This window comes from Heterodontus francisci, chromosome 20 (assembly GCF_036365525.1).
Source record: "Heterodontus francisci isolate sHetFra1 chromosome 20, sHetFra1.hap1, whole genome shotgun sequence".
NCBI lineage: Eukaryota > Metazoa > Chordata > Chondrichthyes > Heterodontiformes > Heterodontidae > Heterodontus > Heterodontus francisci.
The window spans coordinates 53551888-53572073 of record NC_090390.1 but is presented as its reverse complement, the minus strand read 5'-3'; the positions used below and the strand labels follow the sequence as shown (position 1 = coordinate 53572073).

The window sequence follows — 20186 nt, the reverse complement described above, 5'->3', positions numbered from 1 at the left end:
GAACCACAGCGGGCTCGACCTGGCCGAGTCCCTCCGATTATGCCCCGAGCCCGACCCCACCATCCCTTTATTTTTCCACCTTGACACCAAACCTGCAGTGCATGTATGATGTCATAGTGATGTCACTTGCTCACTGCGCAGACTCAGTTTCCCGGACTCCCAGCTCGGGTAAGGTTTTTTTTTCCAATACTTAGTGTGTCTGGCCCGACCTGAACCCGACACGTGTCGTGTGGCCTGTTCGGGTTGGGTAGCGGGCCTTTACTTGAGATGTCCCTGAAGCACGCAAGTTATACCACCTCATTTCTTGCCCTGTTTGTTAGTGAGGATATTAAGTTTCTGATATTTATATTGCTTCCAGTGTTCATGTATGCGTATCTTGTAGCTTGGCATCCTAGTATCTCTGTCCTGGTATCTAGTTCCAGTATGGCTGAATTGCTGTGTTCATAGCTACCTGTTACATAGGAACATATGAGCAGGAGTAGACCATTCAGCCCATCGAGCCTGCCCCACCATTCAGTAAGATCATGGCTGATCATCCACTTCAATGCTTTTTTTCCCCATACTCCTGATGTCCCTTTGTCATTGGTATTCAGAAATCTGGCAATCTCTGCTTTAAACATACTCCATGACTGAGCTTCCACAGCCCTCTGGGATAAAGAATTCCAAATATTCTGTGTCATCCGCGAACTTGGAAATATTACATTTGGTCCCCACATCTAGGTGCGGCACAGTGGCGCAGTGGTTAGCACCGCAGCCTCACAGCTCCAGGGACCCGGGTTCGATTCCGGGTACTGCCTGTGTGGAGTTTGCAAGTTCTCCCTGTGTCTGCGTGGGTTTTCTCCGGGTGCTCCGGTTTCCTCCCACAAGCCAAAAGACTTGCAGGTTGATAGGTAAATTGGCCATTATAAATTGTCACTAGTATAGGTAGGTGGTAGGGAAATATAGGGACAGGTGGGGATGTTTGGTAGGAATATGGGATTAGTGTAGGATTAGTATAAATGGGTGGCTGATGTTCGGCACAGACTCGGTGGGCCGAAGGGCCTGTTTCAGTGCTGTATCTCTAATCTAAAAAAAATCATTGATATATATTGTGAACAGCTGGGGCCCAAGCACTGATCCCTGTGGTACCCCACTAGTCACAGCCTGCCAACGCAAGAATGAGTCATTCATTCCTACTTTCTGCCTGTTAACTAATCCTTAATCCATGCCAGTATATTACCTCCTATCCCATGTACTTTAATTTTGCGAACCAACCTCCTGTGGAGGACTCCATCAAAAGCCTTCTGAAAATCCAAGTGTACCATGTCCACTGACTGTTTATCAATTCTGTTAGTGACCTCTTCAAAAAAAAACTCCAACAGGTTTGTCAAACATGATTTCCCATTCATAAATCCATCTTGTCTATACCCAATCAGATCATTATTATCCAAGTGTCCACATCCTTTAGAATAGATTATCGCATTTTCCCCAGAGACAGATGTAAGGCTAACAGGTCTGTAATTCCCTCTTTCTGCCTCCCTTCTTAAGTAGTGGGGTGACATTTGCGACCTTCCAATCTGCAGGAACTGCTCCAGAATTTATAGAATTTTGGAAGGTGATCATCAATGCATCCACTATCTTCATAGCTACCTCTTTCAACACTCTGGGATGTAGAACATCAGGTCCTGGGGACTTATCAACCTTCAGCCCCATCAATTTCTCCAATACAACCTTCTTACTGATTTCCTTCAATTCCTCATTCTCCCTAATCCCTTGGATCTCTAATTCTGGGAGATTTCTTGTTTCTTTCTCAGTGAAGATAGACACAAAGTAATTTAGCTTCTCTGCCATTTCTCTATTCCCCATTATAAATTCTTCTGACTCTGCCTGTAATGGACCCACATTTTACCTTAGCTAAACGTTTCCTTTTTAAGTACCTATACATACCTGTTTATCTTGCAATCTACAATCAGTGGAGCTGAAGGTCTGAGCTTTTCTTTCCCTTTACTGTCTTCATTTTTTCTCTTTTTTTAAAATTTTCTTCCCCACTCTTAACCCAGTCTTTGATTTTAATATTGTACACTGTCCTTGCCTTAAAATCTATGTCTCTTAGTTTGTCACAGTGACCTAACTGGAATAATTACTGTTAATTATCAGTTCCTTTCTCCATACAAAAATATTTCAGTTCAGAACTTCAAAAGGTATCTTAAGTTTATCAAATGCCTTTAGAAATTTGATAGAGGCATTTTTCTAAACTTTTGATAGAAGATAAACTTGGGCCTTTTTAAAGTGAGGAAATGATTGCTTGTAAGCATTGCAAAATATGAGAAATTCTTTTGCAACTTTGCATTAATTTTGTTTCTGGAACAGAAAAAAAAAATGAAGGTTGATGCTTGGCTTGATCACTTGATTTCTTTATTACAACAAAGTGTATCAAAATGTTAAAATTGCAGCTATTTGTTTTTTCCTTTATTTGACTTGTGAAACATGATTAGAAATCTTAATTTAGCTGATGCTTAAAGATTGCTGGCAGATCTTTGTTGAAAAGCAAGCTATCACAGCTGAAACTGTACTACAGATTTTGCTTGAATTTTTGATAATCTGTGAAGTGCACCTTTTCGCCTCCACAGACTTCCATGTTAAAGCTGTATTTACCCTATAATTTTGTGCTTGAGAAGTTGATCTTTTTCACCGTCACAGAATTTTTCATCCTCCCATTGTGGTGTCTGATAAGTTATTGTAGATATGTCGGCAGTTTTGCTGTTCTGTGCATCTTTTATGCTATAGCTTAAAATAGACAATCTGAAAATAGATTTTTACTACTTTTAAGCAATTTTATTTAATGCAAAAAGCTATTGAAGTGCTATTGAGGCAGCTACCAAAAATTGCAAAAGAACAAATTGTCCAATAGCTGTAAGTGTTTATATTTTGAGTGATTCTTCTAATCTTTGCAGTATTCACTTGGGGCTTGCAACTCTGGACCTAACTGATTATATGTAAACTGTTATACTATAGTAGTATTGGAACAGGTAACTTGAATTGAGCATGCTTTGTTTCCTGCAGGAGTAGTAGAAGGGGATCTGGCTGCAGTCGAAGCTTACAAGTCATCTGGAAGTGACATTGCACGGCAGCTTGTATCAGATGAAGTACGCTTATTGAATCGTCCTTCAGCTTTTGATGTAGGTTACACCCTTGTACACCTTGCTATCCGTTTTCAGAGACAGGACATGTTGGCAATTTTGTTAACAGAGGTGAGTTAGCCTAATAGTTCTATTATTTTTTTTCTTCTATTTCTGTTTAGGAAAACTACGGGTTGATGTCAAATGAGTCCTTGCAGTTTGAGATTAAGCCTAATATAGTAAGTACAAAAGAGATTTTTGTAATTCAAAAATAGTGAGGGTGCGAGTCCAAATTCCAAGTGGCAGTCTCTACTTAACACGTGTCATTACACTTAATGTACATAGCATTAAAGGACATTGGGGAATATTTTATCACATTGGGACTTGATTTTGGAATCTTGAGTACAGTGAGTAATGCCTGGCTTGTTTTGAATCAGCCAAACCCGAAACATCTTTTTTCTGCCTTCCTCCTCCACCCAAAAGAAAATCACTTTATTGAAAATTTGAATTTTTTTTGTTTTCCATTGGACGTACCGTGAGCATTTTCATGCCAAGAAAATGTGAATAGCTACACTACATTGGGACTAATACGACATTTTTTTTATTAAGCATTCAAAGTGGTTGGTGAAGGTCGTGTACCCAAGGATCAAGTGAAAGAGACTAGTTGTGGAGGATGAGGATGTGGTGTTTTTACCTCCTAAATAAAATTAAATTTGACCTCCTTCTCATTGTTCAGACCACAAATGTAGTCAAAGGAAATGTTACATTGGGAATTCTCAGATCTGTGTATCAATATATTCAACTTGAGTTCTGAAATATTTTATGTGACAATATAGTGCCTTTATTCTACCTCTTTTACTATAGGTGTCTCAACAAGCTGCCAAGTGTATACCTGCTATGGTATGCCCAGAGCTCACTGAACAGATACGTCGTGAGATAGCTGCATCCCTTCATCAACGCAAGGGAGACTTTGCCTGTTACTTCCTCACTGATCTGGTGACATTCACATTACCTGCAGGTACCCTAAATGTAACAATCCAAGGGCTGGATTTAGACATAATATTGTGTTGTCACCTTTTTAATAAAAAGAGAAAATTAGAATTGACGGAGAGTGGATACACACTTGTAGAGGTATTCATTTGAACAAATGAGTTTACACGGGAACTAAAATGTAATATATTAACAGTGTCACAACCACTTGTTTTAAATGTGGGCTGCAGAATTTATTCCAAATAGGTGAGTTAGCTACCTGGCCAGTTGTTTTTTTTCACCAGTCATGAATGTTCAGTAGGAGGGAGCTTTAACCCAGGATTTTTTTTTTAAATCTAGTAATTCCAAAAACAGCATCTTGGATTAATATTGTACCTTTTCATGTAGAAGAACATCCCAAGGTACTTCAGAGGTGTAATCAGCATGGAAGAGAAATTGACCAAAAGCTTGGTCAGAGATGGATTTTAAAGAGGGCTTTAAAAGGCTATGGGGAAGGTGGAAGGGTTTGGCCCTCCAGCTGCTACAAACTGTAATATTCTTTGTATTGTTCGGCTAATACAGAATACTTAATGAGTCTGCTGAGGTAAATGAAACAGGAGCTTTATTGAGACATGTCTTACTGCTCTGGCTTACATCTTCCAAGAGACTGAGACCAAACCATGTGGTGGTGCATCACATTCTGTGATGAGGTACACAGCATATTAACCAATTAGAATTAACGCATTAACAACCCAATATCCAGACTACACCTCATCTTCCCCGACCCCCCGCCCCCCCAAAAAAAGTATCTTTATTCCCATTTGTATATGGACAGTTGCTGTTGTGATTTCACAAGTTTACCGGAACGAGCCCTCTTCTCTTTTTTGGAGGGGTTTGAGGTTTTGAGACCTGCGAGTGGTCCTTCAGACTCTGCTGGGCAGGAGGGAAATTGATAGCCTGACTGGTTAACTTGAGTCGTCTGCCATATTTTGAAGAACGTTTTCACCCGGAGGGTGGTGGGTGTCTGGAATTCATTGCCTGGATCGGTGGTAGAGACTGAAACTCTCAGCTCATTTAAAAAGGTACCTGGACCTGCACCTGAAGTGCTGTAACCTGCAAGGCTACAGACCAGGTGCTGGAAGGTGGGATTAGATCGGGCGACTAGTTTTTTCAGCTGGCACTGACGCGATGGACTGAATGGCCTCTTTCTGTGCTATAACTTTTCTATGGTTCACTGCCCACATTCTAGTGTCATGTTCTGTCTGAGTGCATCCATGGATCAGGACATCATCCATGTGACACATGACTCCATCCAGTCCTTCTATGATGTTTGACATAGTCCTCTCAGATTTCTGATACTGATGTGATGCCAAAGGCTAGTCTGTTGAAGCAAAACCTCCCAAATGGAGTAATGAAGGTTGTGAGCAGCTTCGACTCTTCATTGAGGGGTAGTTGCCAAAACCACTATTTGCATCTAGCTTTGTGAAGATTGAACTCTCTTCCAATTTTGATAAGCTTGTCCACAGACGACATAGGATGATATTTGTATTCAACTGCTTTGTTCAGCTGTGTAAGATCAGTACAAATTCTGATAGATCTGTTGGGTTTTGGCACCTGGACCATCACTGAGCACCAGCTTGTTGGTTCTGTCACAGGTGAAATAACCCCTTGTTTCAAGAGTCCATTTCCTCCTTTACTTTTGGCAAGAGTGGATGAGGAACTTTTCTGGGTGTAAACAGGCACACTGGGAATTCAGCTATAATGTTTTTGGGCTGACCTCTGCTTTCCAGTTGTTCTCTACAAATCAGATGCAAGTTGGTACAGACCTCCCTGCTCAAAAGTGAGCAATTTTAGTTTTGAATTACATCCAATGTTTCCATGTTTGTCTTTTTTTTCCCGATTTATTGGAGGGTTGCCTTCAGTTCTCCATGACTGAGTTCTAGCCATCCCGGCCCATATAGTCTTTTTGCATGATGGCTGAAGAGAGCTTCTCTCTGTAACAACGATTCAACATCTCAGCACTCCGGCAACTTCCACTTGGTTCCTGGATCTCCAAGGAAAATCAACACCAAATCATGGATATCCTCTACTTCACAGATCATGTCACCTTTCAAAGGCTTACCTTTGTGCATATTCTGTACAGGCTTCTTGCTATGGCACACAGCCTGGAAGTGACCTATCTTTCCACATAAATGGCATTCAGCCTCTTTGGCAGCGCAGTTTTCTTAACCTGTGGTTTTTCTCTGCCACACCGGTTACAGTTAGCTTGCGCTGTCGGACACTCATCCTGTTTCCCCTGCTTTTTTACGACAGCTCTTCCTTTTTTATGTTTGACATAGTCTACTGAGTCAGCTGCTTTGGAGATGGGGCTATCCCTGTCACCTCGAACCACCGATTGATTGTTTCCTAAACTCCGCTTGGCTGCTCAGTTGGATTGCCTTTGCTAAGGTTAGATCATCTCCTTGATTGCAAGCGGTCAGACAAGGCATCATTCAACACTCCCATAATGATTCTACCTCTGATCAGTTCATCTTTAAAGCTGCCAAACTCTCAGTTCTCTAAGTTTATACAGGTTGTTTATGAATGCATCAACACTTTTCCCTTGACATTGGGTACATTTGTTAAATTTAGCCCGCTCAATAATAGTATTCGATTTTTAAAGTATGTATCAAATGCTTTGATTACTTCATCGTACGCTACTTTCTCCTCATCGAACCTCTGTGAAGACGATATCATCCATGCAGTCACCCATCACGTACAACAGTGTACTGACCTCACTGCTCACCTTCGCAGTGAGGCCTAACACGGTGCCATAACTGGCAAATCTCTTGCTACCATTTCGGCCATGCTTCTGCCTGATTGAGGCCTGTGACCTTCTCAAAGCTTTCAGACAAAGGTGTGGAGATTTCTCTTTTTTTAACTTGCTGCCACCAAGTAATATGCTTGGCAATGTTAATACTAATACAGAATACTTAATCTGCTGAGATGAATGAAACAGGAGCTTTATTGAAACATATCTTACTGCTCTGGCTTACATCTTCCAAGAGACTGTGGGAGATCAAACCATGTGGTGGTGCATCACTTCCTGTGAGGTACACAGCATTATTAGCATATTGACCAATTAGAATTAACCCATTAACATCCCAATAGCCAATATAATACATTATAACTACAGGGGAGAATAAACTGCTTGAACTACAGAACTGCTGAAATGTATCATGTTGAACATTTTCATTATGCGGTCAGCAGCTGCAAGAATCCTCCCTATACTCATGGTAGTGGTGGTGCCATTATATTGTACAGTACTGTGATCCATGCAAGAAATTCAGTTTTTTGAATGAGGCATTAAACCGAGGACTCATTTCCCCGACCAGGTGGGGCGTAAAAGATCCGATGGCACTATTGCAAAGAACCGCTGGGTCAAAAACCTGGAACTCCCTTCCTAACAGCACTGTGGGTGTACTTACACTACACAGACTGCAGCAGTTCAAGAATATGGCTCGGCTCATCACCTTTCAATGGGCAACAAATGCTGGCCTTGACAGCGACCCTCCCATCCTATGAAAGAATATATTAAAAAAAAACAAGTTCTTAGCAGTGTACTGGTCAATATTTATCCAACATCACAAAAACAGATTTATATAGCCATTATTTCATTGCTATTTTTGTGACCTTGCTGTGTGCAAATAGGCTGCCATGTTTGATATAACTGACTACAATTTAAAAGTACTTAATTGGCTGACTGTAAAGTGCTTGGGATATTGTGCAGTCATGAAAAGCACTATATGAATGTAAGTCTTTCAGTCAATGCCAAAACAGATTGGTCAATTCACTTCTTGGTTGTTTGTGTGATGTTACTGGTACAGTTTGGCTGTTTGCTTTCATGAGAACGCTTTCAAAACATGTCGTTATTGAAAGCTGCTTGAAGTGTTTTGATGCGATGAATGCAATTTAAAAAGAACTTAATTTAAAATAAGCATTAATCCTATGCATATTGGTAGAATGTTGAGCTCCTATGATGGCTTGGTGAGTTTACATTGTTAATGGATGGGTCATACCGAAATGCCTGATCCCCAGTCATTGAATTGGTTGGGGACTTCAATGTCCATCGCCAAGAGTGGCTCAGTAGCACCACTGCTGGCCGAGTCCTAAAGGACATAGCTGCTAGACTGGATGTAAGGCAGGTGGTGAGGGAACCAACAAGAGGGACAAACATACTTGATCTCGTCCTCACCAATCTGCCTGCTGCAGGTGCATCTGTCCATGACTGTATTGGTAGGAATGACCACTGCACAGTCCTTGTGGAGACCTAGTCCCATAGCCACATTTGAGGATCCCCTCCATTGTGTTGTCTGGCACAATCACCTTGCTAAATGGGATAGATTTCAAACAGATCTAGCAATGCAAAACTGGACATCCATGAGGCGCTGTGGACCATCAGCAGAATTGTACTTTACCTCAACCTGTAACCCCATGGCCCAGCATATCCCCCACTCTACCATTACCATCAACACTGGTTCTATGAAGAGAGCAGGAGAGCATTCCAGGAGCAGCACCAGGCATACCTCAAAATGAAGCTACAACCCAGGACTACTTGCATGCCAAACAGCATAAGCAGCATGTGAGAGAGCTAAGCGATCCCACAACCAATGGATCAGATCTAAGCTCTGCAGTCCAGCCAGATCCAGTTGTGAATGGTGGACAATTAAAGAACTAACTGGAGGAGGTGGCTCCACAAATATCTCCATCCTCAATGTTGGTCGAGCCCAGCACATCAGTACAAAAGATAAGGCTGAAGCATTTGCAACAATTTTCAGCCATAAATGCCGAGTGGGTGATCCATCTCTGCCTCCTGAGGTCCTCAGCATCTCGGATGCCAGTCTTCCGCCAATTTGATTTACTCCACCTGATATCAAGCAACAACCGAAGGCACTCTATACTGCAAAGGCTACAGGCCCTGACAACTTTCCAGTAACAGTACTGAAGACTTGTGCTCCATAACATGCTGTGCTCCAGGCCAGCTGTTCCAGTGGCAACACTGGCATCTACCTGGCAATGTGTAAATTTGCCCAGGTATGTCCTGTACACACACAGCAGAACAAATCCAACCCGGCCAATTACCGTCCCATCAGTCTACGGTCAATCAGTAAAGTGATGGAAGGTGTCAACGACAGTGCTATAAAGTAGCATTTGCTCAGCAATAACCTGCTCACGGACACTCGGTTTTGGGTTCCACCAAGGCCACTCAGCTCCAGACCTCATTACAGCCTTGGTTCAAACATGGACAAAAGAGCTGAATTCCAGAGATGAGGTGAGAGTGACTGCCCTTGAAATCAAGGCAGCATTTGACCGAGTATGGCATCAAGGAGCCCTAGCGAAACTGAAGTCAATGGGAATTTGGGGGGGATCTTTCCACTAGTTGGAACCGTAACTAGTGCAAAGGAAAATGGTTGTGGTTGTTGGAGGTCAATCATCTCAGCTCCAGGACATCACTGCAGGAGTTCCTCAGGGTAGTGTCCTAGGCCCAACTATCTTCAGCTACTTCTTCAATGACTTTCCTTCCATCATAAGGTCAGAAGTGGTGATGTTCGCTGCTGATTGTGCAATATTCACCATTCATGACAAACCGGATACTGAAGTAGTTCGCATAGAAATGCAGCAAGACCTGGACGATATCCAGGCTTGGGCTGATGTGTGGTGCAAATGTTACTTGCCCCTTAAGTGCCAGGCAATGACCATCTCCAACTAGAGAGAATTTAACCATCGACCCTTTTTAAATTCAGTGGCATTACCATTGTTGAATCCCCACCATCAACATCCTGGGGATTACCATTGACCAGAAACTGAACTGGAGTAACCATATGAGTATCGTGGCTACAAGAGCAGTCAGAGGCTAGGAATCCTGCGGCGAGTAACTCACCTCCTGACCCCCTAAAGCCTGTCTCACCATCTACAAGGCAGGAGTGTGATGGAATACTCTCCACTTGCCTGGATAGGTGCAGCTCCAACAACACTCAAGAAGCTCGACACCATCCAGGACAAAGCATCCTGCTTGATTGGCACCCTATCCGCAAACATTCACTCCCTCCACCACCGATGCACAGTGGCAGCAGTGTGTACCATCTGCAAGATGCACTGCAGCAACGCACCAAGGCTCTTAAACAGCACCTTTCAAACCCGCGACCTCTAAGGACAAAGGCAGCAGATGCATGGGAATACCACCACTTCCAAGTTCCCCTCCAAGCCGCACACCATCAAATCTCAGCATGGCAGCTGGGAAATTTTAATTTGTTTAAGTAAAACTCAGGAGTAAAAATGAGTATCGGGAATGGTAACTGTGAAAAACCATGCGGTTCATTAATGTCCTTTTCGGGTTGGAAATCGGAATCCCTACACAGCCTGGCCTCTCTGACTCCAGATCCACAGCAGTATCATTGACCTTTTAATTGCCCTCTGAAATGGTGTGGAAAGCCACAGTTGTTCAAAACCACTGCAAGAAATAATATAACTGGGCGAACCACCCAGCATCATCCTCTGCATCGAACATGACAAAAGGCACACCAAACCCAGTTGACCCTGCAGAGTCCTCCTTGCGAACATCTGGGGACTTGTTCCAAATTTGTGAGAGCTGTCCCATGGTCTAGTCAAGCAACAGCCTGGCGGTGATACTCTCAGAATCATATCCCTCTTCCCAGACTCATCCATCACCAGAGGTGCCAGTGCAGGAGTATACAGTGAGGATGAAGTGGCGTTGGGAATCTTGAACATTGACTCTGAACCCCATGAAGTTTCATGGCATCGGGTCAGTCATAGACAAGGAAACCTCCTGCTGATCATCACCACCTGCCCGCCCTCAGATGATTGAGTGTTCCTCCATGTTGAAGATCACTTGGAAGAAGCATTGTGTAACAAGGGCACAAAACATATGGTGGGTGGGGGCCTTAGTGATGGACACTGAGTGCCTCGTTGCACAACTGATCAAGCTGGTTGAGTCCTGAAGGACGGTATTGAGCTTGCGGAAGGTGGTGAGAAAACCAACACGAGGGGAAAAACATACTTGACCTCGCTGTTGTAAATTTGAAGTCAATGGGAATCAGAAGGAAAACTCTCCAATGGTTGGAGTCCTGCCAAGTACAAAGGAAGATGTTATGATGGAGGCCAATTATTCAGCCCCAAGAGGTCGCAGCAGGAGTTCCTCAGGACAGTGTCTTGGGCCCAACCATCTTCAACAGCTTCATAAGTGATCTTTCCTCCTTCGTAAGGTCAGAGTGGGGATGTTCGCTAATTGCAGTGTTCAGTTCCATTTGCAACTCCTGTGATAATGAAGTAGTCTGTATCCATGTGCTGCCAGACTTGGACAATATTCAGGCTTGGACTGATTAAAAAGAAAGTAATATAGAAGTACGAGGCAATAGAGAGCCTAACCGCTTCCCTTGAGATTCAATGACGTAACCATTGTCAAATCCACCGCTATCAACGTCCTAGGGTTACCATTGACCAGAAACTTAACTGGACAAGCCCATAAGAACAAAAAAGAGGCTGGTTATTTTGAAGCGAGTGACTCCTGACTTCCCAAAGCCCTCCAACATCTACAAGGTGCAAGTGGGGAGGGTGATGGAATGGCCTCCATTTGCCTGGATGAGTGCAATTGCAACAATGCTCGAGGCACAGTGCCATCCAGCGCAAAGCAGCCTACTTGATTAGCACCCCATCCACCCTCCTTAAACATTCACTCCCCCCTCCTAGTGCACCATGGCTGCAGTGTTTGCCATCTACAAGATGCATTGCAGCAATTTTCCAAGGCTCCTAAGCCCATAACCTCTATCACCTAGAATGGCAAGGACAGCGGGAGAATAGGAACGCCAACTGCAATTTCCCCTCCAAGTCACACGCCATTCTGACTTGGGAATATATCGCCACTCCAGGATTTTGAGCCAGTGACGAAGGAATTCCCTACTTTGTTTTTTATAGCACTGAGAGTGTACCTTCCCCACATGGACAGCAGCAGTTCAAGAAGGTGGCTCAACACCACCTTCTCCAGGACCTTGCCACCGATCATTCACAGCGTGTAGGCAGAGAATGTGCGTGATGAGGACCTTTTCAATAACTCTGTAATCTCGCAAAATCTGTATTGTTTCTTCATTCCCATTTCACTGAATTCTGCCTTGAGTGAAATTGGGTGACTTCCGAACCAAACACAGAATCTAACAAGCTGCTTGAACATAGAAATGATTCTGTAAAATGAATGCTACATTAAAATAGTGCCTTTCTGAATATTTTGAGGTTGCAACCAATCTTTGAAAAATAAAAGCAGTCCCCAAATGGAAATTGGGATCGAGTCAGTTTTAATGAAGAGGGAGGTTTTGCTATTGGAATTTCTAACTTTGATTTCAGCTATTAATTTTGGTTAAATTGAATATCTTTTTCTCCTGTTTGCATGTGTATGTACTACTTTTGTGTAGTTGATGAATATTTTAACTATGACTATCTTTTGATTTTTAGCAATTTTCCATTTAAATTATCTAATTTTTCTAATTTGGTTATTTGACAATATTATTGCACAACTTCTATTTAAATTATGCTTGTAATCTGTAAAAGATCAATTTGCATCCGCATGCCAGTGGCAGCACTATAGCACTCAATTTTTATGTCTCCCTGCTTTTCAGCCTGTATTGAAGTAAAATGCTATGTTCCTACCAACTCTACCTTTCTGCATCTCATATTGGTGTATATTTTTGTTTCGCTGGCAATTGTCATATAAAATCAAGGTTTCCTACAAAGTAAGTGCTGAGTGACTTGATTTTTGAATGGGGGACTGAATAACATTGTATTCCCTAGTCTAATCATCCTCTGCCTTCTAACCCACATCATCTGTAGTCTGAACTTTGTTTTCATTGCCACATATGATTGACTAGTATAATTAGATATAATCAAAAAACTTGTGTATAGCTCACACTTCATGGGTATAAATGGTGTCGTGCATTTATAATGGAAAACCCATATGTCAATTTTTTTTAATGGGAGCTCTAAACACTTTGGTTCATCACTTGAGATTTTTTTCTGCCCCAGAAAAACATTTTTCATTAATAACTGAAATTTTTAATTTTCAAAGTTTTTGAATATTAGTGTATATTTCACACTCTCAATTAAATGTTTTCATTGAATTGTCTTTTTAGTAACTTTGCTTCAAGGTCTCAGCCTGCTTCAAAACCTTTGACTGGAAAGTTTTTGTCATACAACAGTTGAACAGCTTTCAAACACATCTACGCCTATGCATCAATAGGATAGAAAGTTGTACTTCATCCTGTTTGCAGAAGTGTGGTGGCGGTGAGAGTTGGGCAGCATTTTGCTCTTCGTAGTTGCCTGTGGGATGCACTCCAGATGTAGTTTAACTGAAATAGGTGAGAGGGCAGGGAATAATAATTGGACCAGGCCAGGCAGATAGCTTTCAGTCCACATTTTAAGGTCATACATTCTGTCATCATTATTTTGTATAATACTTTTTTCAAGAGTTTGAGAGAACTGGAGATTAGGTTCTTGAGCTTTATTTTAGTCAAGTGTTAACATTTTTTTTTTAACAAAATGCTATTTTTTCCATGAACTGGTGAGATAGGCATATCTGTATTTGTGGCTTATTTGGTAAATCTATTATCTTATCAAGCTGGATTTTGATTAAATCACACCACTTTATCAAATTAAACAATCTTAATCATTTGAGGTTTCAGTTAGAGGAAAAAGACATTTTTCATTTAAGTGATCGATTGGTTCATCAATAAACCATAGTTAAAATGTATAGAGTTCCCATTAAAAAAAAAATTTGTTGATATATGGGTTTTCTATTATAAATGCATGACACCAGAAGCAAGATATTTGTACCCATGAAATACACAAGTATTTTTGATTTATATTTAATTATGCTAGTCTGTCATCTGCAGCAGACTACAGATGATGTGGATTAGAGGGCAGGGGATAATTAGACTGGAGAATACAATGTTATTTAGTCCCCCATTCAAAAGTCAAATCAGGTAGGATACCTTGATTTTATGACCATTACCAGTGAAACTTTAGTCTATTAAACAATATTGACATTTTTGAGGTTTAAGGAAATTCTTAAAATTTAAAAACTTGAAAAACTCACCATTTTATAGGTTGAGGTAATTTTCTATCTTTATGGGAATTTATTTGTTACAGACCATAGAATTTGGCAAACTGCACTACAAGCTAACTTTTCCCTTGTCTGTACTTAGACTCCAAGAGCACATCAGGAAATTGCATAACCTCAAATCTCTTCCCTAATCCAGTTGGATTCCATTCTCCTCCACTTCTGCACCTTCCCCGTTCCCAGGACCCTTGCTTATGAACTCTAGAACATAGTCCCAGTGATCCTTGATTTCAGAACCACCTGCAGTGCACCCAGTCCTTGATATCTCTTCCCCAATACTCAGTGTTCCTAAACCTCACTCCAACGTCTTGGCACGGCTTGGGGCTCCCCTTCAAAAGACTGTAACCTGAGAAACCATACTACCAGACCCTCCTTCCTAGGGCTGGCTAAATCCTGATAGTGTGTCTGGCAATATTGCTTGCCACAAAACTGTTGCTTTTGTAAAAACCCTGACTGAGTAACAACCTGTATTGCTCAACAATTTGGTAACACTTTTGTAACATTTGGCAATGTCTGTTTTTTACTTCCCACCATTGGTCATGCATCCTGCAACTGCCATTTTCCTCTTTCACCAGCTACACAACCCAACACTTTTTTTTTTAAAGATTTAAAATTTTCTGCTTCCCACAGTGTCTCTTAACTAGATCCAGCTCCAACTCCTGGAACTGCTTGTGGGCCTATTCATTATTTCATTGCCTTCAACTGCTGGCAGCGTTCTCATACATCCTTTTAGTGCAATTAAAATCATTTTGTCACTTTCCTGCTTGCTTGTTCCCCAACAACAACTATTGGCCTCCACACCAGACCCCATTCATAAAGATACAGGGCTGACCTCTCCTACAATTCAAACCACCAAATATAAACACAAATAGTCATCAGGTGCCATTTTAGATATCTGCCTTTTATAGGAATATTTGGGTACCTAACCTAAAGGTCAACAGAGCATGCATCAAAACTATGTTGAATCATATAAGGAGAGATATTGGATGCCATTGATGCACAGAAGAACAGCCACACAATACCCTAAAAACAGAGACCCCATCAAATATCATGGACAAATACACAGCTACATAACATGAGCAAATACCATTAAAATAAAAAATCCTAGCACATAATAGAAAAGCGCATTATGCACAGAATTCACACTCAAAAAAATCTCAAACACCAGTACTGCATTTAATTAACGATATTCAGATAGAACATCATTTAAACATGTGCAGCAAATCATAGATGTTGCAAATAAATCAGACATAAAATCAAACCAAAGCATGTACTGCAAATGGAAACAAAAAAAACCCTCAGGTCATAGTATTGAAAGATGTCAATATAGTACGATGCAAGCCATCACACCGAAAAACGTAGATACGTGAAGACCCTTCAGTACGTGCCAGAACCTCTTGATGTGGGTGTCAATACCAGTAGAACCAGTATATCCCTCGTCTTAAAGCTTGAAGTTCATCTAATGGTCTTCGTTCCCATTTGCAGTCCCAAAAATCATCAAATCCATTTAGTGATGGCCCCCAACCCTGGATGAGGAGCAAAGCAAGAGCACTCTCTCAATATGGGTGAAGTGTATGGAACGACGATCGATGCCACAGGAGATGTATTTTTTTCATATAATTAGTTGTCCTTAATTTATTGGAGATACTGGCTTTGAAGATTTAGACACAAAGGGTATGGAATTGGTGTTCTGATATTAACCCAGATTCATTCTGCTGAGCGATAATATAAGATATAATACAGAAACCAAGGTTAGATATTCTGTAGTTTATTTTAATTTACCTACTTTCTGGAGACGGAATGGAAGCATTTTGCATATATTTACTCAAAAGAGTAAATGGATTGCATCCATGATGGTAAGGGAGCATGTGCGGTATGGAAGGAACCGATTTGATGGGCCAAGTTGCCTTGCTCATTCTAGCATAAAACCAAAATACTGCAAATGTTGGAAATACTCAGGTTAGGCAGTATCTATGGGGAGTTAACGTTTCAGGTCAATGACCTCATGTCAAAACTGGAAAAGTTAGAGATCTAACTGGTTTTAAGCAAATACAGATGTGGGAAGGAACGAACAAAAAGGAAGGTCTGTGATAGGATGGAAGGCAGGAGAGATTAAATGACGCAAGGGATGATGGTGCAAAGCAAAATGAGAAAGTAATGGCGCAGGTAAAGAAAGAAAAGATGGACCCAGGTGTAAATAGGAAAAGCAGAGTAGAGTGATCACTAGTTGCTATTCAAAACCAAAACAAAACCCCATTAAAAATGGCAGAGGTTATGATGTGAAATTGTTGAACTCGGAGCCTGCTGAATGTAAGCTCAAGCAACAGCACCTCATCTTTCGATAGGGCACTTTTCAGCCTTCAGGACGGCGGCTATTGGTGATGATTTTGCTTATTACCATGTTATACATCCTCTAGATCTATCTTTTGTTTCTTTAGTTGTTTCATTACCATCTGCTTTTACCTTGCATCATTTATCCTCGTGTCATTTAATCTTTCCTGGCATGCATCCTATCACAGGCGTTCCCTTTTGTTCTTTCCCTCTTTCCCTGCTTCCGTACTTGCGTAAAATCTGTTGCATCTCTAATTTTTTCCAGTTCTGATGGAAAGTCATTGACTTGAAACGTTAACTCGGTGTTTCTGACTCCACAGGTATTGCCAGACCTGCTGATCATTCCCAGCATTTTCTGTTTTTACTCATTCCAGGTCTTTTCTGTCTTTAAATTTGCACACTTGCTGTCCAAGGTGTCTGGCACAGAACTGTCTTGCCTTCAGTTGGTGAGAATGTTTTAGTTGCTACCTTATCTTAACATCTGAAACAACTGTCCTCACATGGCATCAGGTTTTCTATTACATTGGTAGTGTCCCAATACAGAGAAGGCTTGACTGTGATGCAGAACAGTAGATTAAAACAAATCCTCAAATCATCTGAATCCTTGTCCGTTTATGCATATTTCTGCCTATTTCGTCTTTTTTGACATTGTTTAGGCTTGTTTTAAAGAAAAAAGTCGATTAGATTAGAGATACAGCATTAATTTCACTTCCTGTTCAAATATGAGAGGTTGCTTGGCCCCTCCCACAAGCCAAAAGACTTGCAGGTTGGTAGGTAAATTGGCCATTATAAATTGCCCCTAGTATAGGTAGGTGGTAGGGAAATATAGGGACAAGTGGGGATGTGGTAGGAATATGGCATTAGTGTAGGATTAGTATAAATGGGTGGTTGATGATCATTCTGTGTGTGCAGAATTTCTTGACCACATTATCCATTTAATCATATGCCCATACACACACTCAATGACTTATTGGAAAATAAATTTCATATCTGCAGTAGTGTTCCAGGAATGATTTTTTAAAACTTTGAAAGGAATTTATCTTTTTTATATTTAAAAATAGCTGAAACTATAATAGTTTGTTCTCAGCAATGTTTGAAGGAGGGGAACATTCTATATGTATATTGCACTAATCTCGAACATTGCTGGATAGTCTTTCTGTCTTAAGCTTTTAAAACCTAAACTAGGTGCCCCAGTTTGCATCTGAATTACTTTGTCTTCCCTCCAACTCTTTTTTTTTTTTCGGTACTGCACTGAGACTTGACCCCTCATCTAAATTTTTTAATTGGGTTAAAAAAAAAAGTTGGGAATCCAGCAATTAAGCTTTTATGCTATTGTAATATTTGGTGCAACATTCCAGTAACTTTTACTTTTTACTTAAACCCAAATGAAAAGGGTCCTGCAGATAAAAGCCAAGAGCAAACATTTTAGTGATTAAAATGCTTGCTGGCAGCACTACTCTACTACGATAGTTACTCTGACTAGACTTGATTTGAATCAACAAAGATTAACAATTGTACTTTAAGAACTATAGTCGAGAACGATTTTAATTCTCATTTAGAAAAACTTGGGTTGCTAAGGGACAGCCAGCTCTCCTTTTATTAAAGGCAAATCCTGTCTGACTAACCTGACTGTTAGATCAAAGAGCTCAGAGTTTTGATGAAAGTAGTACAGTAGGTGTATATATGGATTTTTAAAAGGCATTTCATAATGTACTAAACAGACTTATTCAGCAAATAGAAGCACATGGTATTAAGGAATGGTGGCAACCTGGCTACATAATTGGCTAAAGGCTAGCAGGCAGAGTAGTGTTGAACAGATTTTTTGTTTTGATTGAAAGAGAAATATGCAGTGGGGTCTGTCGGGTTGATATTGGGGCCATTGCATTTCTTGTACATAAATGACCTGGAGGTGGTTATACAAATATATTTTTGAAGTTTGCAGATAATAACTTGACAACGTAGTAGTAAATAGTGAGCAGGATAGACTTCAGGAGGACATGGAAGACGCATGACCAATGCAGTTTAATGCAGATAAGTGTAAAGTGATGCACTTTGGGAGGCACAATGTGGAGAGGCAGTATAATCTGGTGTTGTAATGAGGAGGGGTCCAAAAGCAGAGGAATCTGGGGATGCTTATTTGCAAATCTTTGAAGGCAGCAAGGCAAGTCAATAAAGCAGTTAAAAAAAGCATATGGGATGCTTGGCTTTATAAATGGGGATATTGCATACAAAAACAAGAAGTCATGCTAAACCTTTACAAGTCGCTGATTAGGCCTCAGTTGCAGCATTGTGTACAATTCTGAACACCATTCATCAGAAGGATGTCAAGGCCTTGGCGAGGGTGCAAAAGAAGCTTACCAGGGATGAGGGACTTCGGTTATGTGGAGAGATTGGCAAAGCTTGGCTTGTTGCTCTTAGACCAGAGTAGTTTAAGGGATGATTTAATAGCAGTATTCAAAATTGAGGGATTTTGATAGAGCAAGTAGGGAGAAGCTGTTTCCTCTGGTAACTGGGTTGATGATTAGAGGTCATAGATTTAAAATAATTGACAAAAGAACTAGAGGGAAAATTAGATTTTTTTTTTTCATAGTATTATGATCTGGAGTCCGATTCCATAGTAACTTTCAAGGCAATTGGACATATATTTGAAGGGGACTAGTTTGCAGGGTTATGGGAAGAAAGTTGGGGTATGGAACTGAATTGCACATTTCTTTCAAAGAGTCGACACCAAGAAAGCAGGCCGAAAGGGTGAGACAGAAGTGGGCCTAATCATTCGATTAATTATACTTTTTAAAATAATAAATTTGATCTTATTTGACACTGAAAACTAATTTCCAAATTTGTAACTGAAGTTGAGTAGCCATATAAATGGAATAGAAATCCAAGGTTGGATTCCCCGAATGAGCAGTACCACATTTATCCTTTGGTTTGAGCTATTTTCAAGAGTTGTTTAAGTATTTCCACAAAGGTGAATGCAAGGTGGGAATGTTGGATGGGAAAGCTTTGATTAGCATCTGTCTCTGAATTGGGGGAGAGTTATGGGAGAAATCAAACTATAAGCACAGCAAAAATGTATTTGCTGAGTTGCTTCTCCACTTTGCATAGAAATCGCCATAAAGGCAGGAGTTGCTGTGATGTATTTGAAAATTGAAAAACGATCAGTGTCATTTTGCTGATTTATCAGTCAGAGTATTGGTGTGGGAGGTTAGGGGATGAAATCAGGGAAAGAGTGAATGTGTATCTATCTTTGGCCTCCTTGTCTCAAGAGACAATGGGTAAGCGCCTGGAGGTGTCAGTGGTTTGTGGAGCAGCGCCTGGAGTGGCTATGAAGGCCAATTCTAGGGTGACAGACTCTTCCACAGGTGCTGCTGATAAAATTGGTTGGTTGTCGGGGCTGTTACACAGTTGGCTCTCTCCTTGCACTTCTGTCTTTTTTCCTGCCAACTGCTAAGTCTCTTCGACTCGCCACGCTTTAGCCCCGCTTTTATAGCTGTCCGCCAGCTCTGGCGATCGCTGGCAACTGACTCCCACGACTTGTGGTCAGTGTCATGGTACTTCATGTCGCGTTTGCAGACGTCTTTAAAGCGGAGACGTGGACAGCTGATGGGTCTGATGCCAGTGACAAG

The 20186-nt window shown here is 41.1% G+C and overlaps 1 protein-coding gene across 9 annotated transcripts in view; it reads left to right on the top strand.

Moving 5' to 3' along the window:
* LOC137380632 (ubiquitin thioesterase ZRANB1) overlaps positions 1–20186 on the top strand; it is a 79035-nt gene that overhangs the window by 31866 nt on the left and 26983 nt on the right. For 8 of the 9 annotated variants that reach the window (XM_068052779.1, XM_068052776.1, XM_068052775.1 and 5 more), the window contains 2 exons: positions 3043–3230; positions 3963–4116. In XM_068052779.1, coding sequence (XP_067908880.1) covers positions 3043–3230; positions 3963–4116 — 342 coding nt within the window. Of the gene's footprint in view, positions 1–3042; positions 3231–3280; positions 3338–3962; positions 4117–20186 lie in introns of all 9 variants that reach the window. The other variant, XM_068052780.1, reaches the window with a different exon arrangement.